The following is a 26,261-nucleotide window of genomic DNA, read 5'->3' on the forward strand; positions in this document are numbered from 1 at the left end:
AGAAAAGATACATGGACTGCCTCAAGAAGTCACTCAAATCTTCTCAAGCAGACCCCCACCAGTGGTCTACCATTGCTGCCTAGCGCGACGGCTGGCGCCGCGCAGTTCATACAGTCCTCGTCTCTCGTCAATCGTATCGTATGTACACTATGTGGGCATCACACGGCGGCGGCCGGGAGGCAGTGGCGCCTAGGTATCGCGCGACTGGTCCTAGCTGTGTGACTGTGACTGGACTGACACTAGTCTTGGTCAAGACGTTGAGGGCGTGCATCATGATGAATGCCACAAGTAGGCAAGTTCGGTCAAGGACCACTCGTTGTTGGTTCGTGACGTACCTAGCGCATGTGCAGTGAAGTTGAAGCGTGAACGACCCTAGTCAGCCGTTGTCAGGTCGTTAGGCCGAAGGGGGAAAAGGTGGCCGCAGGAAGGGCAAAATAGCAAAAATAAAAGTGAAAATTGTTGTTGATTAGTGACCTACTGTTTTTACAGCATTTTTCTTATAGGCTAACTGGTCCTCTGCACTGTACTGTAAAAATGGTTCATGGCAACCAACGATGAGACCAACGTCGACAGGCTGGTTGCTAATAGTTGATTAGAGTAGTCCAACCATCGTCAACTAACGTGCGTTCGATCAGAGTTTGTCGAACTATGGTCAACTACGGTCCTTGATCTAACTTGCCTGCTACTGCTGCACTGGCGACCGGTGGTGATGGTGAAGCTGGTGCGGAGTTCCTTTTGTGCAAGGAGGTGCGCCCTCTATCATTCAGTCACAACGTTTTTTAACACACCAAAATTAGGACTAGACTGATTCTGGCGGGACGCTCGACATGCGCTGCGCTTGCCGTAGCTCTGTGGCTGTGACGGGTAAAACAAGACTTCTCCCCGCCCCCCGCAGAGAGAGAAGGATACGATGAATCTGAGAGGCGAACCAGCTGCAGCAGAAAACGGCTTGCAGCCTCCTGGATGGGATGGCCTTCTAGAACGACGACATGTGTCCTCTTCCACCCTTCGAAAAAATATTGATTACGGGGGATCATTCAACAAATCAGTAACGGTAGAGACCAAGATGTGCAATGCAAAATAACCAACAAGATTTATTCAAACCAACTGAACAGAAGCAAAAACCTAAACCGTAAAATAAATGACAGACATTTAAAAAGATCATAAAATTCACCACCAAGAAAATTCAAAGAAAATAACATTGAAGCCAAGCTCCTAAACCCAAAGAAAAAAATGAAGAAAAGTTAACACTGTGTGGATAGTGCCACTCGAATCCAAATCTTTTCAGAAGACAGCTAAACAATACATTTTGAAACGAGATTATAAACGGGCTTAATTAATGATAAGAGACACAAAGACAGCCTGGTCACCAGTAAGCCTGTAATCTAGTTCAAAGTACTTGCCTCAAAAGTAACAGATTATATGGCCACTGCAGAATACCTGCTCGGACGGCAAATATGGGAAACCTACTCCTATCAACCAGAAAATTATTAAAATAAAAAGTCTGAAAACCACAATAAAGCTAAATGGGCCCTGCCATACAACCATTAATAAGATATTACGGAAAAATCGCCACATAAACACTCAGAATGACTCATTACCTTTTGTTTATTGAATACAATCAATTTATACATTCTACCCTAGTAAACCGATATAAAAAATACCCGTGTTAATATAAATGTGTAAATTCAACTGTGAAAATACTATCAGAACCCAAACAACCAATAGCTTAAAACTTAAGTAAACAACAAGATTTTATCCATTTCTGGATTGGAATCTCAGGATCAGTGTACAAATTCCACGTTGTTATTTTTATTAGGTCATTTTTGCTAAAAGGCCATTTGAAATTACCAGACTGTGTGTGTGGTTTTGTGTTGGGGTTTTTTTCTTTTAATTTTCATTTCCAACCCAACTACATGTATTTGGTCCACCCTGTCCTCTGTTTGTCAGTCTCGGGAAAAGACTGTGCTGTTTGATACATCTGCAATAATCAAATTATTTTGCAGTTGATATTTGAATTTAGATCTTCATTTGTTTGTTATCCACCATTTCAAAATCAAAACAGATAACGGTTTTGAATGACCCTTTATATTTTCTAAAGTGGTGGTTTAATGGTTATTGAATGAGGCATCCGTATAGGCCTAGTATAGGAAGTAGTTGTCGGGCATTGCACGGGGTTCTCGAAGGGTGAGGAGATTCGATCGGGAGCGCCATAGCAGTTCCCCATACGTTCCAGGGAGGGCGTAGCCACTGTCGATTATGGGCTTGCTTATGTTGGAGTCACGTACGTAGGGGTCAGACCGGACATACTCGTAGCTTCCTTTGTAGCTTGGGTAGGAATTGAAATCAAGGCTGGGAAATACCCGAGACAGAAAGCGAACAAACTGACAAGCAGAACCACAACGACTACAGTGACCATCATTGGCGGAGAAAGGCGGGGAGATGATCGTTGATGTGGCTGTGGGGTCGGTGTTGGCAGGTTCAACCGACAGCAGGTTGACGGTATTGTCGACAGCACTGAGCTGTTGTCTGACGTCATCATGGGATGCAATTACCGCGTCGTTCACCAAGTCTGGATTCAAAATATTGTCTATGGGAGCCAAAAGATACAAAGTGGGGATTGGGACTGGAATTAATTTAGTAACTTAGCAACAGTTTCATTAGAAAACTCTTTCACAGAGACACTCAGCAAAAAACGTTGCGATGAACTTTGACCTAAACTCGTTAATAGGCCAATCACATGCACTTCAATTTCCAAATCCCGGCCTTTAGGAATTGATTAATTGTACTGGGCCGTGATAACTACAGAGATGAGGGAAAAGAAATTTTTGGTCACTTGAACGAGGTTTATTACAATAATGATTTAACACAATACTAAACTAACCACTCAGTGTTTTGTCATTATTTGACAGACGTTGCCCCCACCCTAATTCTGTTTATAATGAAGCCATGCATCACGCACTTTCATGAGACTACTTACATTGGCAAGTGGTTCCCTGGTAGCCACTGGCGCATCTGCACCCGCAGTCGAGGAAATTCAGAACTCCACCATTTTCACAAACCAGTTCACAAGGTGGCGCTGTTGAGAGTGCGGCCATTGAAAGTCCTGCCATCGAGAATGAGGCCGTTGAAGATCTCGCCGTTGAGACTTCAGCCGTCGCAGTACACGTCGGCAAAGCTGCAGCCGTGGCAGTAATCTCAAGCGAGAATGCCGCTGTGGCAGTGCTCTGTGGTGAAACTGCAGCAGCCGTAGCAGTGGCAGGCGGCGACACTGCAGCCGTTGCAGTGATTGGCGGCGACACTGCAGCCGTAGCAGTGATTGGTGGGGAAACTGCAGCCGTGGCAGTGATTGGGGGCGACACTGCAGCCGTGGCAGTGGCAGGCGGCGACACTGCAGCCGTTGCAGTAATTGGTGGTGAAACTGCAGCTGTGGCAGTGATCGGCGGCGACACTGCAGCAGTGGCAGTGATCAGCGTCGCAGCTGCGGCCGTGGCAGTGATAGGCGGCGAGAGTGCAGCCGTGGCAGTGGCAGGCGGCGACACTGCAGCCGTGGCAGTGGCAGGCGGCGACACTGCAGCCGTAGCAGTGATTGGTGGTGAAACTGCAGCCGTGGCAGTGATCGGCGGCAACACTACAGCCGTCGCAGTGATCAGCGTCGCAGCTGCGGCCGTAGCGGTGATAGGCGGCGAGAGTGCAGCCGTGGCAGTGGCAGGCGGCGACACTGCGGCAGTGGCAGTGGCAGGTGGCGACACTGCAGCCATTGCAGTAATTGGTGGTGAAACTGCAGCCGTTGCAGTAATTGGTGGTGAAACTGCAGCCGTGGCAGTGATTGGTGGCAAGAGTGCAGCCGTGGCAGTGGCAGGCGGCGAGAGTGCAGCTGTGGCAGTGGCTGGCGACGACACTGCAGCCGTTGCAGTGGCAGGCGGCGACACTGCAGCCGTTGCAGTAATTGGTGGTGAAACTGCAGCCGTGGCAGTGATTGGCGGCGACACTGCAGCAGTGGCAGTGATCAGCATCGCAGCTGCGGCCGTAGCAGTGATAAGCGGCGAGAGTGCAGCCGTGGCAGTGGCAGGCGGCGACACTGCAGCCGTGGCAGTGATAGGCGGCGACACTGCAGCCGTAGCAGTGGCAGGCGGCGACACTGCAGCCGTTGCAGTAATTGGTGGTGAAACTGCAGCCGTGGCAGTGGCAGGCGGCGACACTGCAGCCGTTGCAGTGATTGGTGGTGAAACTGCAGCCGTTGCAGTGATTGGCGGCGACACTGCAGCAGTGGCAGTGATCAGCATCGCAGCTGCGGCCGTAGCAGTGATAAGCGGCGAGAGTGCAGCCGTGGCAGTGGCAGGCGGCGACACTGCAGCCGTGGCAGTGATAGGCGGCGACACTGCAGCCGTGGCAGTGGCAGGCGGCGACACTGCAGCCGTTGCAGTAATTGGTGGTGAAACTGCAGCCGTGGCAGTGGCAGGCGGCGACACTGCAGCTGTGGCAGTGGTAGGCGGCGACACTGCAGCCGTGGCAGTGGCAGGCGGCGACACTGCAGCCGTTGCAGTAATTGGTGGTGAAACTGCAGCTGTGGCAGTAATTGGTGGTGAAACTGCAGCCGTGGCAGTGATTGGCGGCGACACTGCAGCCGTAGCAGTGATTGGTGGTGAAACTGCAGCCGTGGCAGTGATAGGCGGCGAGAGTGCAGCCGTGGCAGTAATTGGTGGTGAAACTGCAGCCGTGGCAGTGATTGGCGGCAAGAGTGCAGCCGTGGCAGTGATAGGCGGCGATAGTGCAGCTGTGGCAGTGGCTGGCGACGACACTGCAGCCGTGGCAGTGATAGGCGGCGAGAGTGCAGCTGTGGCAGTGGCTGGCGACGACACTGCAGCCGTGGCAGTGACAAGCGGCGACACTGCAGCCGTGGCAGTGGCAGGCGGCGACACTGCAGCCGTTGCAGTAATTGGTGGTGAAACTGCAGCCGTGGCAGTAATTGGTGGTGAAACTGCAGCCGTGGCAGTGATTGGCGGCGACACTGCAGCCGTAGCAGTGATTGGTGGTGAAACTGCAGCCGTGGCAGTGATAGGCGGCGAGAGTGCAGCCGTGGCAGTAATTGGTGGTGAAACTGCAGCAGTGGCAGTGATTAACGGCGACACTGCAGCCGTAGCAATGATTGGTGGTGAAACTGCAGCCGTGGCAGTGATCGGCGGCGACACTGCAGCCGTCGCAGTGATCAGCGTCGCAGCTGCGGCCGTGGCAGTGATAGGCGGCGAGAGTGCAGCCGTGGCAGTGGCAGGCGGCGACACTGCAGCCGTAGCAGTGATTGGTGGTGAAACTGCAGCCGTTGCAGTGATTGGCGGCGACACTGCAGCAGTGGCAGTGATCAGCGTCGCAGCTTCGGCCGTAGCGGTGATAGGCGGCGAGAGTGCAGCCGTGGCAGTGGCAGGCGGCGACACTGCAGCCGTGGCAGTGGCTGGCGGCGACACTGCAGCCGTTGCAGTGGCAGGCGGCGACACTGCAGCCGTTGCAGTAATTGGTGGTGAAACTGCAGCCGTGGCAGTGATTGGCGGTGACACTGCAGCAGTGGCAGTGATCAGCGTCGCAGCTGCGGCCGTAGCAGTGATAAGCGGCGAGAGTGCAGCCGTGGCAGTGGCAGGCGGCGACACTGCAGCTGTGGCAGTGGTAGGCGGCGACACTGCAGCCGTTGCAGTAATTGGTGGTGAAACTGCAGCCGTGGCAGTAATTGGTGGTGAAACTGCAGCCGTGGCAGTGATTGGCGGCGACACTGCAGCCGTAGCAGTGATTGGTGGTGAAACTGCAGCCGTGGCAGTGATAGGCGGCGAGAGTGCAGCCGTGGCAGTAATTGATGGTGAAACTGCAGCAGTGGCAGTGATTAACGGCGACACTGCAGCCGTGGCAATGATTGGTGGTGAAACTGCAGCCGTGGCAGTGATCGGCGGCGACACTGCAGCCGTCGCAGTGATCAGCGTCGCAGCTGCGGCCGTGGCAGTGATAGGCGGCGAGAGTGCAGCCGTGGCAGTGGCAGGCGGCGACACTGCAGCCGTAGCAGTGATTGGTGGTGAAACTGCAGCCGTTGCAGTGATTGGCGGCGACACTGCAGCAGTGGCAGTGATCAGCGTCGCAGCTTCGGCCGTAGCGGTGATAGGCGGCGAGAGTGCAGCCGTGGCAGTGGCAGGCGGCGACACTGCAGCCGTGGCAGTGGCTGGCGATGACACTGCAGCCGTTGCAGTGGCAGGCGGCGACACTGCAGCCGTTGCAGTAATTGGTGGTGAAACTGCAGCCGTGGCAGTGATTGGCGGTGACACTGCAGCAGTGGCAGTGATCAGCGTCGCAGCTGCGGCCGTAGCAGTGATAAGCGGCGAGAGTGCAGCCGTGGCAGTGGCAGGCGGCGACACTGCAGCTGTGGCAGTGGTAGGCGGCGACACTGCAGCCGTGGCAGTGGCAGGCGGCGACACTGCAGCCGTTGCAGTAATTGGTGGTGAAACTGCAGCTGTGGCAGTAATTGGTGGTGAAACTGCAGCCGTGGCAGTGATTGGCGGCGACACTGCAGCCGTAGCAGTGATTGGTGGTGAAATTGCAGCCGTGGCAGTGATAGGCGGCGAGAGTGCAGCCGTGGCAGTAATTGGTGGTGAAACTGCAGCCGTGGCAGTGATTGGCGGCAAGAGTGCAGCCGTGGCAGTGATAGGCGGCGAGAGTGCAGCTGTGGCAGTGGCTGGCGACGACACTGCAGCCGTTGCAGTGGCAGGCGGCGACACTGCAGCCGTTGCAGTAATTGGTGGTGAAACTGCAGCCGTGGCAGTGATTGGCGGCGACATTGCAGCCGTGGCAGTGATTGGTGGTGAAACTGCAGCCGTGGCAGTGATTGGCGGCGACACTGCAGCCGTGGCAGTGATCAGCGTCGCAGCTGCGGCCGTGGCAGTGATAGGCGGCGAGAGTGCAGCCGTGGCAGTGGCAGGCGGCGACACTGCAGCCGTTGCAGTAATTGGTGGTGAAACTGCAGCCGTGGCAGTGATCGGCGGCGACACTGCAGCAGTGGCAGTGATCAGCGTCGCAGCTGCGGCCGTGGCAGTGATAGGCGGCGAGAGTGCAGCCGTGGCAGTGATTGGTGGTGAAACTGCAGCCGTGGCAGTGATTGGCGGCGACACTGCAGCCGTGGCAGTGATTGGTGGTGAAACTGCAGCCGTGGCAGTGATTGGTGGTGAAACTGCAGTCGTGGCAGTGATTGGCGGCGAGAGTGCAGCCGTGGCAGTGATTGGTGGTGAAACTGCAGCCGTGGCAGTGATAGGCGGCGACACTGCAGCCGTGGCAGTGGCAGGCGGCGACACTGCAGCCGTGGCAGTGGCAGGCGGCGACACTGCAGCCGTAGCAGTGATTGGTGGTGAAACTGCAGCCGTTGCAGTGATTGGCGGCGACACTGCAGCAGTGGCAGTGATCAGCGTCGCAGCTTCGGCCGTAGCGGTGATAGGCGGCGAGAGTGCAGCCGTGGCAGTGGCAGGCGGCGACACTGCAGCCGTGGCAGTGGCAGGCGGCGACACTGCAGCCGTTGCAGTAATTGGTGGTGAAACTGCAGCCGTGGCAGTAATTGGTGGTGAAACTGCAGCCGTGGCAGTGATTTGCGGCGAGAGTGCAGCCGTGGCAGTAATTGGTGGTGAAACTGCAGCCGTGGCAGTGATTGGCGGCAAGAGTGCAGCCGTGGCAGTGATAGGCGGCGAGAGTGCAGCTGTGGCAGTGGCTGGCGACGACACTGCAGCCGTAGCAGTGATTGGTGGTGAAACTGCAGCCGTTGCAGTGATTGGCGGCGACACTGCAGCAGTGGCAGTGATCAGCGTCGCAGCTTTGGCCGTAGCGGTGATAGGCGGCGAGAGTGCAGCCGTGGCAGTGGCAGGCGGCGACACTGCAGCCGTTGCAGTAATTGGTGGTGAAACTGCAGCCGTGGCAGTAATTGGTGGTGAAACTGCAGCCGTGGCAGTGATTGGCGGCGAGAGTGCAGCCGTGGCAGTAATTGGTGGTGAAACTGCAGCCGTGGCAGTGATTGGCGGCAAGAGTGCAGCCGTGGCAGTGATAGGCGGCGAGAGTGCAGCTGTGGCAGTGGCTGGCGACGACACTGCAGCCGTTGCAGTGGCAGGCGGCGACACTGCAGCCGTTGCAGTAATTGGTGGTGAAACTGCAGCCGTGGCAGTGATTGGCGGCGACACTGCAGCAGTGGCAGTGATCAGCATCGCAGCTGCGGCCGTAGCAGTGATAAGCGGCGAGAGTGCAGCCGTGGCAGTGGCAGGCGGCGACACTGCAGCCGTGGCAGTGGCAGGCGGCGACACTGCAGCCGTGGCAGTGGCAGGCGGCGACACTGCAGCCGTTGCAGTAATTGGTGGTGAAACTGCAGCCGTGGCAGTGATAGGCGGCGAGAGTGCAGCCGTGGCAGTAATTGGTGGTGAAACTGCAGCCGTGGCAGTGATTGGCGGCGACACTGCAGCCGTAGCAGTGATTGGTGGTGAAACTGCAGCCGTGGCAGTGATCGGCGGCGACACTGCAGCCGTGGCAGTGATCAGCGTCGCAGCTGCGGCCGTGGCAGTGATAGGCGGCGAGAGTGCAGCCGTGGCAGTGGCAGGCGGCGACACTGCAGCCGTAGCAGTGATTGGTGGTGAAACTGCAGCCGTTGCAGTGATTGGCGGCGACACTGCAGCAGTGGCAGTGATCAGCGTCGCAGCTTCGGCCGTAGCAGTGATAGGCGGCGAGAGTGCAGCCGTGGCAGTGGCAGGCGGCGACACTGCAGCCGTGGCAGTGGCAGGCGGCGACACTGCAGCCGTTGCAGTAATTGGTGGTGAAACTGCAGCCGTGGCAGTGATTGGTGGTGAAACTGCAGCCGTGGCAGTGATTGGTGGTGAAACTGCAGCCGTGGCAGTGATTGGCGGCGACACTGCAGCCGTTGCAGTGGCAGGCGGCGACACTGCAGCCGTTGCAGTAATTGGCGGCGAGAGTGCAGCCGTGGCAGTGATTGGTGGTGAAACTGCAGCCGTGGCAGTGATAGGCGGCGACACTGCAGCCGTGGCAGTGGCAGGCGGCGACACTGCAGCCGTAGCAGTGATTGGTGGTGAAATTGCAGCCGTGGCAGTGATAGGCGGCGACACTGCAGCCGTGGCAGTGATTGGTGGTGAAACTGCAGCCGTGGCAGTGATTGGCGGCGACACTGCAGCCGTGGCTGTGATTGGTGGTGAAACTGCAGCCGTGGCAGTGATAGGCGGCGAGAGTGCAGCAGTGGCAGTGATCAGCATCGCAGCTGCGGCTGTGGCAGTTATAGGCAGCGAGAGTGCAGCCGTGGCAGTGGCAGGCGGCGACACTGCAGCTGTGGCAGTGATTGGTGGTGAAACTGCAGCCGTGGCAGTGATTGGCGGCGACACTGCAGCCGTTTCAGTGACTGGTGGTGAAACTGCCGCCGTGGCAGTGATTGGTGGTGAAACTGCAGCCGTAGCAGTGATTGGCGACGAGAGTGCAGCAGTGGCAGGAGGCGACACTGCAGTGGTGGCAGTGATTGGCGGTGAAACTGCCGCCGTGGCAGTGATAGGAGGCGAGGATGCAGTTGTTGAAGAGATCAAGTCTGGGGGTGCAGTCGTTGAAGAGCTCTCTTTCAGGGACGCAGCCGTAGTCGTTGGGTTTTCTGGCAATGTATCAAAAGAGGAAGAAATGTTTTTCATCTCCTTCAGGGCTGAGAATTAAATTACTCCACTCTTGATGATACGGACGGTCTTCAGAAGTGAAAATGTGACATCCCGAAGGAATCCCGAAACTTGAGTGTATAATTGAGCGATGAACGAATTTTTTCGGGAAGAAAAAAATCCTCTGACATTTTTAGCAATCCACAAGTGCGTATCAAGAAAAGGTAATCAAACTTCAGAGGTTTGTTATGCCAAGGTTAATCAGGTTGACAAGTTATTTATGTTGATGACCAATTAAAAGCAACTTCCCGGCTTTCCATTGATTAAACTTTATTGCCCAACTTCACTCACGTATGACCGAGTACATCGTTACTGAAAAGGGCAAGTCTAAATCCCATTTTTGCAAGTTTGGGCGATCATTGCAAGCCAGGATGATCGTTGAAAGCCAGTTGAAGGAACCTGATTTCCTTCAGTATTGACGGCAGTAACACTGGCCATTTTATGCCCTCACACCCTCAACGTGTCGACACAAAGCCGACAGCGATGGGGCCAGTGGCGTAACTAGGGGCCAATTTCCGGTGGGGGAGAACCCAGGTGCACACATTTTTTTTAAAAGGGAGCACCACTGGAAAATAAGCCGTAGCTTCATAACGATTTAAACTCAATTGAGATTTCAAAGGGGGGGTCACCAGGGGGTATGGGCATCCGCGAGAGGGGGGGCACGTGCTCCCCACCTTGCCGCCGCCCTTCGTAGTTGGAGTAATAGCATGTAATGATTGCTCCCCTCACCATAGCCGGATCACTGCATAAAGCATCCGCTTCATTTTCAGTACGGATCTGCAGTTCATCAAGATCATGGGGAGGAGTTTAACTGAACAATGGGAAATCATCGAAAATAATCACATAGCGTGATGTCAGCTGACCTTGGCGGCCATTCCATACCATGATTGAAAGCAATGACTCGTTCTCCAAAGAGTTCTCTCCGATGATTTGGGACCGCAATAAGGCGATGTGCATGGCGTTCCGTCCTGGGCCCATCTGAGCTGTCTGAAGAACCCACGAATTTCCAACCAAACAGTCCTTTTTGCCCAAAATTCCTCAAACTTGCCAAAAGATAGTTGGACTTGCCATTTTCAATAACAATGTACTCGGGTCATGCGTGACAGAAGTTGGGCAATGGAGATATCAATGGAAAGCCGAGAACCACACACAGCAACCTGATTAACCTTGTCATACTCATATTGACCCCCTAAAATTGGATTACCTTTTTTTAATACACTCTGAATATATACAATTTGTATATGTACATATTACAATAGCTGGGTGTTCTTTAACATTGTTCAAATAGCGCCATCCAGCGACGGCAGTGTACTACAGTGCAACCTCGTTTCCCATGGGTACGACCTTGCCTCGTGCCCTTTGCGATCTTTGAAGGAACGCGCACGTAGCCCATGGGGTCGAGGTTGACTAAAGTGACCTTATGAAATTCCAACTTGTGCATTAGGAAGCAAACCAGTACGATGAGAGTGCGCCTTTGAACTCCGTGACGAATCATTCCCCGTGAGGGAATGCAGTGAATCACTCTTTACTATTGAAAAGCTGGGTAATGAAAGAGTATACAATGAAATCGTTGTGAGACTGGAGTACTCACCGCAGGTATTGTTCAGACAGTAACCGACCCCAGAGCTGCATTGGGTACAGCTTGACCCTGAAATGTAGGGTTTTACCCCTTGAGAATTACCCCTATTATGTCAAAAGAGAAAAGAAATTGCTGTTGGCGGTCTCACAGTTAAGGTTGCTTCTTGTTTGCTTGTTGAGCTGCAGTGGAGTGGGTTGGGTCGTTGGGTCATTCAGAGTCAAATAGCAACGACTCTGTGAAAGGGTGAATTTCATTCGACCTATGGCTGTTCTGACGTCAGACATCACGAACCCAGCCTGTGAAGTCAGGTTTCCAGTGGTGGTAGGCATAGTCTTGCATATTTTTTTCGATATGACAGGGAACTAGCCTCTAGTATATGGATACTTACGCAGGAAAGTAGCCACGCGTGACCATCCAAGCTGCCTGGCCGTTCAAGACATACGTTGCATTGGGTGATTCGGTTAAAGTAACACCCTCGGGACAGTGATGGACGCCACACCCCGCAACATTGGATTCAGCCAAAGCCATCTGTATTGGTTTTTATAACAAAATATGTACGTTTACCGTCCTTTTACAAATTGATTCCCGATTACCGAGGGAGGTCACTTCTAACATCGTGGTGTGTTTGTACGACTGGTTTGCTCGGCAATGATGTATAAACTTTATTTCAAATTTCGTATGAGGTTTTATTTAGCGGGTTAGAAACTGAGTGATTTAACCTCCTATTGGCATATTCCATCATTTGTCATCGTGCATTATATGTTCCTTTGAGGCAACAAAATTACTGAAAATCTAAAGAAGGTTTGCCAAGGAACAAACCTGTTTCACCTCGGCGATTATATTCCGAGAGTTCAGACCAAAAGTTGCTGAGTCACGTTTTGAATTTCGCCTGAATTCAGCATCTGGGACACGTTATTGCATGGTTCCATTGCATGTGGCTCCGCAATTCGATCTTTGCACGCTGCCACCATGGGAATCATGATGCAGAGCCTCGAATTGGCAACTTGTACAATCGTGTCAGAATAGCGTCAACGCAGCATTTGAAATATTGCCCAATTGCTCGGTAAAACTAACGCAGCTCAGGCCAGTACGCGAAAAAATACTTAGAAACACACACGAGAATCACTGAACCGGCTATTTTATTGTGAAAAGCTGCCAGATCGAGGCTCTGCATGGATATGACGGCAGCGTGCAAAGACTGCACCCCTGCACTGTACCGACGTGTGTAAAACCACTAGTCTTGCGCTTGTGGGGTGTCAACGCATACGCGTGGTTCAATGACATTTTTTTGCAAATTATGCGTCTTTAGATGCAATATTGGAAATAGCCTTCTTTCACTATTTTCTTTAAAAATAGCTGGCAAGAAGAAAATTACATCTCGGGGAGTTTATAGTTACACGATAGCCATCTAAGTTCAAACCAAGTATACTTCACAACGATAATTTCGACAGTTACGCTTTAGATAACAGCAATTGATGGCTCTTCTATGGGATATTTGCAGTTTCCGTGAGCTTTTTATTCGCCACAGCTAGATAAAGCCTTCAGGCCGTGCTGCCAAACTGGGTGTGTGGGTATACGTGTGTATTTGTGTGTTGAGCCTGGCAAGTACTGGGTCCTCTTTTGAATTTGTTGAATGTCTGGACCTATTATTATGGCATTGCCCCCGCAATCCCAGCGGCGGTGACCTTCCATCACTAGTTTCTGAAGCTTAAAACCGATTGTGAAGCGAGATATTGGACGGAGATCGCCCCACCACCACCCCCTCTGTGTTGATCGTTGGAATCTTTTGAATTCTTACAGACATGGAGTGTGTATAGGGATTAGACATGTAAGAAGGGTACCCCTCCGTCCCGTATCTTGCTGGCTATAGAAACCGAACCAATGAGCCACAGGCTGGGTCAGTTCCAACAATTAAATATTTCCACATCTAACCTTGATTCTGTTCGAATACTCGGTTACACCAATAATTATTTCCACAAAAGTTGAAGCAAAATATGCATGTTTGTGTTGTGGTCTGCCTCATTATTTACTCGAAATATTTTGTTAAAAATTTGTTTCCAATTTATACTGGGGAACCCATTCAGTTTGTAAAAATTGAATCTGCAACGTCAATCAATGCATCGTTTGTTGAGAGGAAAGGTCTAAAACTGGACTGTCGCTGCGCTAAACAATTGTTATCAAGAAAATTGGAAAGCTGGCTATAAACAAAACGTTCCGGAGACCTTCATAACAACTGAAATGACAGATATTATTACCCGTATTAACTACAGTCGTGAACAGAGCCACCTTTCTAAATAGAGGTGACTTTGGCTCTCTTCCAATCGTCCGGCACAACACCACTGTTCAAACTTAGTTGAAAAATAGAAACCAACGGTTCAGCTAAGATGGAAGCCGCGGCTTTCAAGAAACGGCCATGTACTCGATCCATACCGTAAGCTTTTCCGAGTGGAATTTTCTGCAATAACTCGTGAACTTCAGAAACCTTAGTTTGTTCATTACCAGTCTGATTGTTATTATTGTTGTGATTACTGTCTACATAATCCAAGCTTGAATTAAACAATTTGTCTTTTGCTTCGCCCACGTGGGCAAAATGTGCATAAAAACGGTAAGCCAGATCAATTTTCTGTTATTCACTCTCACTGAAAAAAATCAGCACACTTCTGCTATCTGGCAACAAATCCTTCGTTCCCGACCGCATTCTTGTAGCATTTTGTGAATTGGCTTGAATTATTATCGTATGGTAGTGATTTCACTTCAGTTTAATACCCAGATTATTATGTTCCGGAGCAATTTTGTAGGCCTAAAAAGCAGCGGATTTCCTGTTATATTGGCCTGTGCTAAGCTTTTATCGAGTTTCTCCTCAGCTCAAGATAATCTCTGTTGATCCAGATAGTTTTCTTCACACAAACTTTGAGATTTTTTCTAGGCAGCGTAGGTCACAAACAGCTAAAATCATGTTTTTCAAAATATTCTAAGCCGTATTGTGACCATCTGCATACCTCAGCAGGCACCATGGTAACTTGGCAAGTGCTGGTCTGAAGTGTTCATCATCGAAATTCCTGAACGAACGGGCACGAATAAATTTGTGACGTTCAGGAATCTCAACAGACTCGATAAGTTTCGAGACAAGGGCCCTCATGAGTCAAACGGAGACTTTTTAAAAAGTTATTTGGACATGTCATCAATTGCCAGTTAGTTTTGAAAGGCACTTTTGTAACCACATAGTTAATTTTTTGTTGTTGCTTTTTCATGTCATTGACTATTTGTCACCCCCGAAAATTGGATTTCGAAAAATGCGTATTCAAATATTCGATAATCGATCGAATATTCGGCATAATTGAGAATTATTCTGTTTGTAGTCTGGCCAAGGCCTTTTAGTTTCGAAACTACTTGGAACGTCTGGCAACTTTTTTCGATGGGTTAATTTTTTTAATTAATATTTCACAGTTTATAAACAGGCAATCTGTCGATGTATTACAATGCATAGTTACCACGTGGGGTTGCATGCTGTGGCGTATGGCAAGGCAGCCATGTTCCAGTCCTGCCTCTAACGATTACAGCTTCGAATTTTGATCAAACGGTGAAAAGCCGTAGCCAGTGTTCGATACCAGAGAATGCCGTAGTCTCACGTGCAGACGCCGCACGGCGTGTTGACAACATAGAGTGCAACATAAACCGTTGAAACTATTTGTCTGAAGATATACCCACATTTTTGTAAAGATATAATAATCTGGTAAAGCCAAAAGAGTAAAGTTTTTAAACTCAATATTAATCATTTTATGTAACATCGTCATTTCGTGTACACAGAAGCGACTACCGATTATTTATGGATGGTAATGGAGAATGATTTCTATCGACACCATTCAACCCTACTCGTACTCGTCGACGTTGGGTTAAGAAATGTATCGTTGTGACAGAATAAAGTCATAGCGCGAACCAGATTGAAGTGAATCTGGCTTGAAAATCCCTGCAAGCTAATGACCATCAGGGCGGCCTTCAGTTCAACGCTAGCTTCATGAGTTTCACATACTTGTAAAAAATCTCGGGTGCAACAGAGGAAAATCAACGAATTCAAAGGCTTCTGCAGGTTTGATTTCATCACATAGCAGAATGAACTATGCGTTGCGAAGTATAGCAGAGAATGTCTGTCTGTACGTTGCAAGGTCAACGCTTGGGCAAGCTTCATTAGAATAAGGCTTATTTGAATAGAATGCAAGGAGGTAAAATTCACAAAAAGGGCGTAGATGGCCTTGGGTGTGGCAATTCTAGCCTGTGTGCTTCACAGCGTCGTTTACAGTCGGTTAATACTTGACCACTTCTTTGATAACCGATTTAATTAACTTGCCAAGCCATAAGGTTATCCAGAGCCTTTTAGCTCAGTGAGTTTTATCTCTGGTTTTTTACCCTGTGCTAACAAAAGCTATATTCTTAGCAGTGTAAAGTTGAATGGATAAATGTTTGAATATTCATGATTTAAAAAGACCGTTCATGTTGTTTTTAAAAACACCGACTATTGTACGAATCGTCTACAAACACCAACGCTGAGGTAAACTTTCCTTCTCGTGCTACGTTTTTGCCACAATCACATTAAAGTTCAAACATGGCCCTCTTGCAATGGCTGAACGGGAAGATACAGAAAAATCATTGACTTTAATTGGGGTACAGTTTGATAACAAACACTCTATAATCCTACATTCAGTATCAAAGTAGTGTCATGATATCTCTGACCCTAAATATTTCTAATCAAATCAAACAAATTTGTGAATTGAAATTACAACAAATGAAAATGAATACTGCATACCTGCGGTTTAATTAAAGACAAATTTTCAGTGAATAAGATTGCACATTGATTATTTATAAGCTTAAATCGAAATCCTAATCACGTATCTGTAACTGCTTTTAAATGAAACATTCATTTGATGCAAAACGAAGTCAAATGCTCGTATTGTGAAAATGATACCAGGTTTTAAGTCGTTTTCAAAATTAACTGCGCCAAATTGAATTTTCATTTTACGAATTAAACAGCGCATTTTCCGAAATCGGCCAGGGAAAATTATTTTATTATTCAAATAATATACTTTCATTTTGCTGGAACTCAGGCTGGTTCGCACCACCATTTCATTTTTATATTCCTTGCGCAGAAGTTAGGTTTTTATTTGTTATATAGTTTGCTTTTTATATCTAACTTTGTGCCATAACAGAAGTTCATTCAACAGATAACTTTTTCTTAGGGGGTAGCAAGTATGAGAATCTCATAGTTTATACTAATCTGCCTTCAAGTCTTGTTTCGCGAATCTCGATCTTTCGCATGACTGCAAACATTGTCCAAAAAATTCCGTACTTCAGAAGAATGCATGACAGGATTTTTTTAATGTCGCATAGGTTTTTGTGTGTTGCTTTTTTTTTTCTTTCAAACGATGCATACGTGCTTACCGTAGGTCCCATGTCGGTTGCTGTTGGCGAGACTTGGGCCCGAAGCTCGTTTTGTCTGGCCACGCAAGCCTGGCGCTGTGCCTCCGTCAAATCCGTGCTGGCCCGGCGCGCTCGGACCTGGACGCCCACCTCTGAATTCCCCGCACCATACTGGTCTCCATGTGCCGGTGCCGTAAGTGGACACACCATTAGCAGTTGGAGAAGAAAGGTTCCCGTACAACGCTCCATTTTGAAGTTTGACTTCAAACTACGTTCTTCCCGTATGCTATTATCAAGCCATCGCGTGATAGCGCTGCTTGGTTCACTGATCTGGAAACAACTTCAGGTGTCTAACATTACGGGGGTGCTTATGGGAATCTTTCAAGCGTGCATGTCGAACCACATGGCGCTTTTTATTGTTCAAGGCTTGGAGGACGTTAACATTGGAAGCAAGATATGGGACGGAGAGAACCCCCCCCGCCTTCGTGTTGGTCATTGTTTGGTCGGAATCTCAGGAATTCTTTACAGACTTCTGGGGGGGGATGTGTTGGGTAACAATAGTCTAGAGTGTATTTAGGGATTGGACAGGTAAGGGGGGGTACCTGTTCGTCCCATATCTTGCCTGGTATAGACGTTAAAGTGGCCTTTTGCGAATTAAATTTAAATAAAATCGGTACACTATGTTCTTTAAAAATGAAGTGAACATAATTTGAATTCTCCATACTAATAAAGACACTGTTGCCGTATCTGGTGATTTGGGGTAAGCTTTCATAAGAGATGCCTTCGACCAATATGATACGGGCACAGATTAACCAGGCCATTCCAAAAATCTCTGGCTATAGGCATCTCAGCAGTAACTGCCTATGTGTGAATTGAAGCAACCGCGCGGCAATCTTAGGATATTTAATACAACTTCAACTTCAGTCCATTCCCTAAGTGCATGCATGCAAGGTGCTAAAGTCGGTGACATGACTGTCATTGTATTGAATAGCCTAAGATTGCTGCACAATCGCCTCAATTCGCAGAGCAGAGCAGAGCAGAGCTGCCTATCCAGGGGCCAATTCCATAGGCACAAAATTGCTTAAGCGCAAAAAACCTTGCTTAAAAAAACAAAGGTTACCAGCTCTAAATTGATGTAGTGATTGTCATGCCGACCAACAGACAGGTGAATACCATTCCAAAACATTATACATAACATGGAGTATTGGCTGGTAACCTGATTTGTCAAGCAAGGTTTTTTCGCGCTTAAGCAAATTTTGTGATTAAGCAGCTCTATGAACTTTGCCCCAGGGTATAGAGATCAGTGATGACCGCGCGCATAGCTGCGTTCAATGTACTGTACCCGGTGGGCAATGTATTTACGCTCTCTGAATTCGTGCAGCTCAGTAGAGTGCACCTCGCTAACAGTAAAAGGTCACGAAGCTATACCAGGCAAGATATGGGACGGAAGGGGTACCCCCCTTACCTGTCCAATCCCTATACAACACTGTAGACTATTGTTACTTAACACATCCCCCTAGAAGTCTGTAAAGAATTCCTGAGATTCCGATCAAACAATGACCAACACGAAGGCAGGGGGGTTCTCTCCGTCCCATATCTTGCTTCAAATGTACCCAGCGAGCTTCCGGAACCCTTGCGCGGTCCGCCTCTGGGGATTTTACATTGGGCCGTCCTATCACGTTCGATAATTTTTGGAAAAATAATTCCATACTGAGACCACCCCATGAAACACTCACGTTGGAATTTCACCTTTGTCTTCCTCAAGTAATATTTTGGAAAAGTTACCTGGAGATGGGTAAAAACACGATTTTTTAAACGACCTTTCAAGTCTGACGATAACGTCCCCAGGTCCCCATGTTTATGCACGTTTGTTTTCACTGCCCATGTTTACGTGAAAACGAGATTGTACAACGTTGCGCAGATTAACCTACTTGCAGTCGATGGGTTCCAGATTCCGTTGAGTTGACATCACGCAGTTGTTGTCAGCAAAGGTTAGACAAAATATTAGAATCTTTCGTAAAAGTAGAATATTGCTTTATGTTTATTATCTTATGAATTGTGAAAATGTGTAAAATATTTTGATCTGTTTCTAGTTTGGTTTCTACCCACAGACCGTAAATATTCATTTGCGTACGAGACTGCCGTATTGCACTGTTCTTCATGTATTTTAGATTTTCGGCAGTGATGGATCAATTTTTGGCAGGTTATTTCTCTTTTAGGTCAAGTAATTTTTCAGTTTCCATGAATTGATATACTAGCAAATATTTTTCAAAGCTCTTTTTCCAAGTTGGGTTTTTAAAGAAGAAACAGAGCGAAAAAATATTACAAATTCTAAAATCTTTGCACTTTATTTTTCTTATCCGAGGGTTCCGGACGGATAACCGGAAGCGCGCCATCACGGGTCAGCTGTCCAGCTCTATGTCCAGTTGTCTTCAGCTTGGGCCGATTCCGTCTGTTCGTCCTCTTTCTGGTAGTTTTTCTTCTCTGCTTCCCGCAGTTTTGCAGAAGATGTTTGATTTTTTTTTTGTTTATTTAGTGAAGAAAATTGTCATTGCGCACAAACACTGCCGCATTCAGTGGCAACAGACAAACTGCATTATCCTTCTTCAGAAAAACAAGAAAATGTATTCAGTTTTTGGAATTGTTTTCTCTGTTTGGATAGATTTTCTTCGTTTTGAGGCATTTTTAATGCGAAACCGAAGCTCGAGGTGATATTAAATGATGCATTTTACCAAATTGTTGTATTTCTGCGCGCGAGCTCAATAATATTTTGTAATCCCGCGGGGTTTTTACAATAAGGCATGCCATAATCAAGAGGGATCATAGAAATATTTCTATAAATCCCGAATTTGGGACTTATAGTTTCCAGGTCTAGGTATTTCTTTCACAAAAAGCCCCAAATTGCGGGCCCATTTTGGATAGAGGCGGGTGGCTACGTTCAGAGCTGAGCGCATAGTTTTACCACTATTTTAGGGGTATCTTCGGGAAAAGGCGAAAAAAAATATTTTCGTGGGTAACCCCCATCAAATTGAAACGAAGAGTGATCTGCTGGCTCGGCCATAATCTTGAATTTCCAGTGAAAAAAAACGGAAGCCAATCTCTTCACAAGAGTCATCACATGGTGCTATTTCGGTCCGATTTTGCCCTGTTTTGTATGAGCGCGTATTCGGGTGTACATGTACATGTACATGTAGGTTCAACAAAAATGAACGAGGTTAGGTAAATAGGTCCGTAAAGGGCTAGGGACAGGCAACCAGTCCGTAGAGCGCCCTCACATCAACAGCGCGCGTACGTACGTATATGCAGGTAGCGTGTTCAGAAGGTTTCGTACTTCAAAAGGGACCCCTGTCTGTCGCGTCCTTTACGATGTTTCCTTTTTTTATCTCACAAGTTATATCTTTTGCCCGGCACGGTGCGTACGTCGACGTTAGCCTAGCTACATCCTAAAAACAGTGAAAGCGTTTGTAAGAATGCACGTTTGCTCCGTGATTAAATGCAGGCACCGCTCGCGTCTCCCAGAAGGTCGACAAAGAAACAAGGATGTGTCTTTTTACCGGCTGCCCTCCGTTTTGAAGCACCAGGGGGCTAAAACGGAAGAGCTCAGCCGTCGACGGAGGGCACGGTGGTTGACCAATATTTGCCGCGACGACCTGCTGGCCAAGGAGGCAGCCCAAACGTCGACACTGATTCACCTACGAGTGTGCAGTGACCATTTTGTCGGCGGTAAGTTTTGTGTGGGTGAGTTTTCACTTCATGCATTTGCAAGCTCAGTGCGCCCATCTTGTGTTGATGGAGGGCACTTTTTGTCATGTAAAATAATTCATTTACAATTTCAAAGCGTGTGCTGTGGTCATGTTTGTAGGCATGCAATGCAGTGCTGAGTATATTCCCCTTGGGGCTTTGCAGTCACTTTGCCCCATTTCCACTTCGGCCCTGACTGGCTTTGCAGTAGCCCCACTGCACTTGTGTGGCACGGACTCTCACTCCCAATCTATCCTTAGCCACACATCCGTATATGCAATTTCGTGTCAGCGTATTGAACATTCCGGGGGACCCACTTATCATCGTTGGCGCAATTTCGTTTGCACACGAAAATGATTCTTGACCTTTCCGCTTTCTAAAAATCATTCATTGAATGATTTCACTCACGTTATTCTGGTATTTTCCAGTCTTTTTGCCTTTATCCATTCAATCTAACAGGCTCGCTCTCTCTCTCAGTCGCCATCTTTAAAATAAGGTCATTGAGCATTACGTCACTTGACCCGTCAAGACGATGAGGGGTCAAGTGACGTAATGACATCGAGAAATTGGGCTCGATTTCAGCCCGGTGTTCTCTAATGTGATGCACTTGAAAAAAAATCTCAAAACATCCAACATTATAAACATTTTCAGAGGTTATGCCTTAATTAAAGCAGACTTTGAGGGCAGGGGCTTTTTATCACTGGGAGAGGCTCAGGTAAAACTTCTGTGCATTCATTGTAACGAAATTTAAATAACAAAGAACAGCCTCCACGGAACCGGCCATGCATAACTACCGCAGCCCTCCCGTCATGCACCAACACCATGCTCCACTCACAAGTCACTTTGCTGCTGTTACATACAGGTATTTTTTGTTCAGAAAGTGTAATTAAAATCTTACCCGATGATGCCTTTTTATCTCACATACATTTTTATCAGGAAAGCCGTCAGCTTTGTATGATCGGCGCAGTCCAGACTGGGCACCCACCTTGAATCTGGGACACAGTAACCCAGTTGTCGGAGAAATGGATAATCTGGACAACTTTGTGCCCAGAGATGAGTTGCCAAACTACGGCAGCATACAGACTCCATCGGGGCCAGCAGTAACGGAGAAAGGTACATGTATAACATCTCTTCAAAATCATTGTTCAAAAGACGACAAAAAATTTTTCGTGTGTTCTACCTTTATGTTCTTGAAAATATTTTAGCCAGAATGGTACATCATAGGTGGCATACAAATAGGTTGTATGCTGGAGAGAAAATTTTACATTTTTACGATCTCTTTTTTTTTTTATATGATCCAGGGCAGTGTTTGACTGCTCCCATGCTGTACATGTATGGGCAGAACGAGTTGACAGCTCATCACTCCCTTCATTTTGAGCACAGCCATCACCACGCAGACAACCTGGTAAGAGCAGCCAGGCCAGAGGTCATGAGGGTTGACATGCCGGTCCCAGGGATGCCGATCTCCGAGTCTATCAAAAAAGGTACATGTATGTTAAACCAGAAAACAGTCACTGTGCTTTTCTTGTTCAGGGCAACTTCTCGTCCACATCGGCAATAATGCGTGGGAAGTTCATTTCCCTTTTGAAGCAAACACAATTTCGTGTAAACTCCACACTGATGTGCTGCAAAACGTCTTTTTGCAGCGTTTCCTAATCGCCGTTAGAGTACGTATAGTCAAACCTGCCTCAGCGACCCACTGTGTATAACGTCCACATGTAATTAACGACCATTGCCAAATCCCCCCCCCATCTAAAAACTAGCGTTTACATACTGTGAAGTACGAGTTACGACCCGCTGCACAGTGCCACCAGCAACTGCCTGTTTTGCATCCTTACAGCTGCTAAAATCTGTAACAACAACCGTGACTCACGAGACGTAAAAAAATAACTGACCATTGAAAACCACTTCAGTCACAGTCGTTTGATTCTTGAAAGTCAAGCAAGCCTCAATACTTAAGATAAGTAAATCAATGCCGGGTTAAGTTCCAGGATCTTTTCAATTTTAATCTTGGTGTAATCGGAGTTGCATTCACAGTAGCACTTTTGTTCGTTAGTCTAGTCAAACGCGGGACCCATGCATGCAGGCACGATCTAGAGCATTTGAACATGCAAAAATCAGATCAATGGGTTTTAGAATATCAAACTTACTCCAATATATTTTTACATTTTCTTTTGGTTTTACTTGAATTTTTAAATCTGCACAGTAAAGGTTTACTTTTAAGAACTCTGGGCTGACCGTTTAAGCTGTAAATCTTTTGCGTGCTTGGTTCTGTCACACGTTGTCTTTCTCTATCGTTTTGCCATTTTGAGCAATTTGATTTCAACATCGCTGGATTGAAAAGGAGAGAATATGGCTCAGAATCCTTCAAGCCCGAATCCGGGACAAATTTTCCCGAATCCACTTTCATTAGAAATGAAAATGGAAGTGATCTGGATGCACGAAGAGAAGATGTGCTGCCGCGCATTTATTCAATGCGAGGGCCCAGGGTCTCCGCCATTGTTGCGGGAAGACGCAGATCCGGAACATCGCGAAGTGGAAAAGTGAGTCAGCCAGTCATCACTTCTGAATGTTTTGAAGTTTGAACTGACCCCTGTTGGGCTATAAAGGCCTCACTAAGCCAAGCTGCGCTTTTCAGGGCCAATAGAGAAAAGTCCCCATCATTTTGCACTGCTCCAGCGTAGCTAACATGCACAATAAACTGAGTGTTTTCAAATAAAATGACTCGGTCCCCGCTACCCTCTCCCCATATTGCTCTTGATTCTGTGCTTTAGTGTGAAAAAAGTAATTTAAAAAATAAATATCAAAAAATTTACACCATATAAACAAGCATTACATGAATAAAACAAATATGCAGTTTCTTGTTTTGACAAAATCACACAAAAATACATTCACTTTATTTGGGACTGAAGTAAGAACGCAACAGTCACTTTAAGGCAGGTTTGACTGACATTACTTTCATGGACATGTACCACTACCTGTGGAGAGGGACCACCTGTCTATAAAAATCACTCTTTCTGTGTCCCATGAGTTGTTTTTCTGGGCAGGTTTGATGGTAATTTATATATGGATCTATTTGATTCCTTAGCAGTTGAGTTTCACTGAGAGATAATAAAGGCATTTAGAGGGGACATCAGTGGCAATACACATTTCGAAATGGGACATTCCCCTTGCCTCTTTGATTAAATACGTTTTCATTGTCTTTGTCAGCTTTGCATAACAAAAGAAGCCTGGATTGTAATTTCTCCACTTAACTTGAGCACTTGTTGTTTGGAAATGACAGAAGTGAGTTGTCAGACTGACCTGACCCAGCGTCAGATGCGACTGAACGAGGAGGATATGATGACTCTGAGAGGTGAGCTGTACCAGCTGCGGCAGAAGGCGGCGTGCAGCCTCCTGGACGAGTTGGCCTTCCAGAACGACGACGGCAAGGTCCGCTTCTACACCGGCCTACCCTGCTTTGGTCTGCTGCTAGCATTCTTTGACTTTGTCGTGCCCCATGTCGCCAGGTCTCACAGGAATGCCCTCACCCCGTTTTCCGAGTTTGTGATGGTGCTAATGCGACTGCGCCGCAATCTCCCGCTGCAGGATCTGGCCTACAGGTTCAACGTCTCGACCGCCACAGCCAGCCGGCTGTTTGAGCGATGGATAGACACGATGGACATCAGGTTCAGTCACCTCATCATGTTCCCAGACAAGGATCTGATGGACAGCTGCATCGCTAAGGAGTTTGCGACGGCGCTGGGCAACCACAGGAATCTGATCTTTGTGCACTGTATCGAGCTGCATGTTGATTGGCCCAGGTGCTGGGTCAAAAGGTCAAATCGAAAGAACCCCGAAGAGGTGAAGTTTCTAATTGGCCTGAGTCCCTGTGGCCTGATAGGTTTTGTGTCCAAAGTTTGGATTGGCAAAGAGGCTCCAAATGATCAGATGGGTTTAATCAAGCAGAGCGGCCTTGTCGATCTTTTGCACTGCAACGACATCGTGCTTTCCACCCCTGACTTTGACTTCTCCCAGTCCGGCTTGTACGCCGCCAAAGTTACCCCGCCAGACATTTCCGATGGAACGAAGCGGCTCTGTGCCATCAACTTAAGTGAAGACAGTGCCAAGAGGATTGCCGGCATTGTGAGAGTTCAAACCGAGGGCGTCATACGCTCCCTGCGACAGAAGTACCAGATTCTGGAAGGACGGTTACAAGTTGAGCTTGTGAAACGGCGTAATGGCCGCATTGATTCACACATGGACAAAATCGTGAGAGTGTGCTGTAGTTTGATCAATACCTGCGCCGCGAAATCTCCTCAGTGCTTGGCCGTCATGCATGTAACTTGAGTGCAAAAAATGCATCCACAGTCCATCGTGGTGAACAAAAGGTGTCATCAGGGTTTCTGAACATAATTTATTTGGAAGCATATGCATCGCTTACGGGTTCCAACATTTTTCTTCACCAGTGCATTGCATTTCATTTTTACGTAGCCACCTCCCACATTGTGTGAAGAGGCAGAGATCGGACTTAAGGTTTGCCACTGTGCATTGTCATTTGACCCCCAAATCAACTTTTTGTGCAGCCCTGTTTGCAACGCCTTTTTTTTTTTTTTTCGGTGCGCGTGCAGTTCAAGTCGCATGATGTACAATGCACCACTTTGATGACGGGGATGTGTTTCGGTGTTGTGTAGAACTGAATACACCGTGGGTTCGGTCCCAGCAGAAAGTTGTTTCTTCCGTTTTTCTGCAGTCTATGCAAGGCTGATATTGCAGGCTGAAAATGCTGGAACTGTGCATGTAGTGTCGTTTTGTTTGACGCATACCATCATGCGCAGACAGAAAACTTATTACCAGTCGTCAAGCTATCGTACACTCATGTATTCCACTGCCCTGCATTGCTGGCTTAATGTTGCTTTCTCATTGGCTGAAATCGAAAAGGAGCCTGTCAATTTAAAAAACTATTGGACGCTTCCCTTGGAAAGCATTTTGTGTTGAGTGGGATTTTGACCCGTACATCAAAAATGTGAAAACGGCGGGCTTATTTCCAGTTGAGTTGTGATTTTAGTGGCATTTCCAGCGACATAATTAGAAGTTTGTCATTATACCTTTTTAAGGCTTTGCCAAATATCCGAATAACAAATATTCAATCGACTATATTTGAATGTTATTTGTCGAATTTGAATATTTGAGTGCAAAAGTCATGAAAAGGAAGGGAAAATTTTCTTTTCTTTTAATTGAGAAAAATTGCACTGTGGAGGCTTGTTTCGAGCAGATTCAACTGAAAAGTGACAGAAATCTTTCAAAAGTAAAATATTCATTAAACAATTGAAAAGGAATTGAAATTTTCAACAGGGCAGGAAGTATTGTTCATTCCTTTGAATCTTGCTAAATCGTGACTGGAGATACGCCTTGATGTGAGGAAGATCTCTCCCCGCTGAGGGCTCAGCCGTGGAAGATCTCTCTGTTGAATGCTCAGCCGTGGAAGATCCGGCTGTTGTTGGGTGATTATCACAAACAATTCTAGCACCACAAGCAGATGTTCTTTGGGATTTTTGTCCAGTCATTTTGATAAGGGCGTGGCTGAGGAAGGATGGAGGAGGCTAAGAGCTGAGCTCATCTTTCAAAAGGGGAACCTTTAGAAAATTGCCAGTTTAATAAAAAAAATCCTTACGTGTTTTTGACTCCAAAGGTAAAATTTGCACCTCACTCTGAACTTGCATGTACATGTATTTGCAAATAAAGTATCCATTGTGCAGAACTGGACTCAATATTGGGTTTAAATGTAAAAAATTGGAAAATAAACAAGTACTTGATCGATCCACATCGGTTTTGCTGTCAGT

The 26,261-nt window shown here is 47.8% G+C and overlaps 2 protein-coding genes across 2 annotated transcripts; one reads left to right on the forward strand and one right to left on the reverse strand.

Annotated features, from left to right (window-relative positions):
• Positions 1–1,069: 1,069 nt before the first annotated feature.
• On the reverse strand, positions 1,070–17,101 carry LOC110974860 (uncharacterized). The gene is made up of 5 exons (XM_022226769.2): positions 16,720–17,101; positions 11,675–11,814; positions 11,299–11,390; positions 2,981–9,649; positions 1,070–2,590 (listed from the first exon to the last, which is right to left on the reverse strand). Exons 1-5 carry the CDS (start codon positions 16,945–16,947, stop codon positions 2,142–2,144), a joined length of 7,578 nt encoding a protein of 2,525 aa, XP_022082461.2. The 5' UTR covers positions 16,948–17,101; the 3' UTR covers positions 1,070–2,141.
• Positions 17,102–19,975: 2,874 nt separating this feature from the next.
• On the forward strand, positions 19,976–26,242 carry LOC110974844 (uncharacterized). Its single transcript, XM_022226751.2, has 4 exons — positions 19,976–20,421; positions 21,376–21,552; positions 21,741–21,923; positions 23,723–26,242. Exons 1-4 carry the CDS (start codon positions 20,169–20,171, stop codon positions 24,766–24,768), a joined length of 1,659 nt encoding a protein of 552 aa, XP_022082443.2. The 5' UTR covers positions 19,976–20,168; the 3' UTR covers positions 24,769–26,242.
• Positions 26,243–26,261: the final 19 nt, after the last annotated feature.

This window comes from Acanthaster planci, linkage group LG06 (genome assembly GCF_054643075.1).
Source record: "Acanthaster planci isolate LZ-2023a linkage group LG06, COTS_SCS, whole genome shotgun sequence".
Classification (NCBI taxonomy): domain Eukaryota; kingdom Metazoa; phylum Echinodermata; class Asteroidea; order Valvatida; family Acanthasteridae; genus Acanthaster; species Acanthaster planci.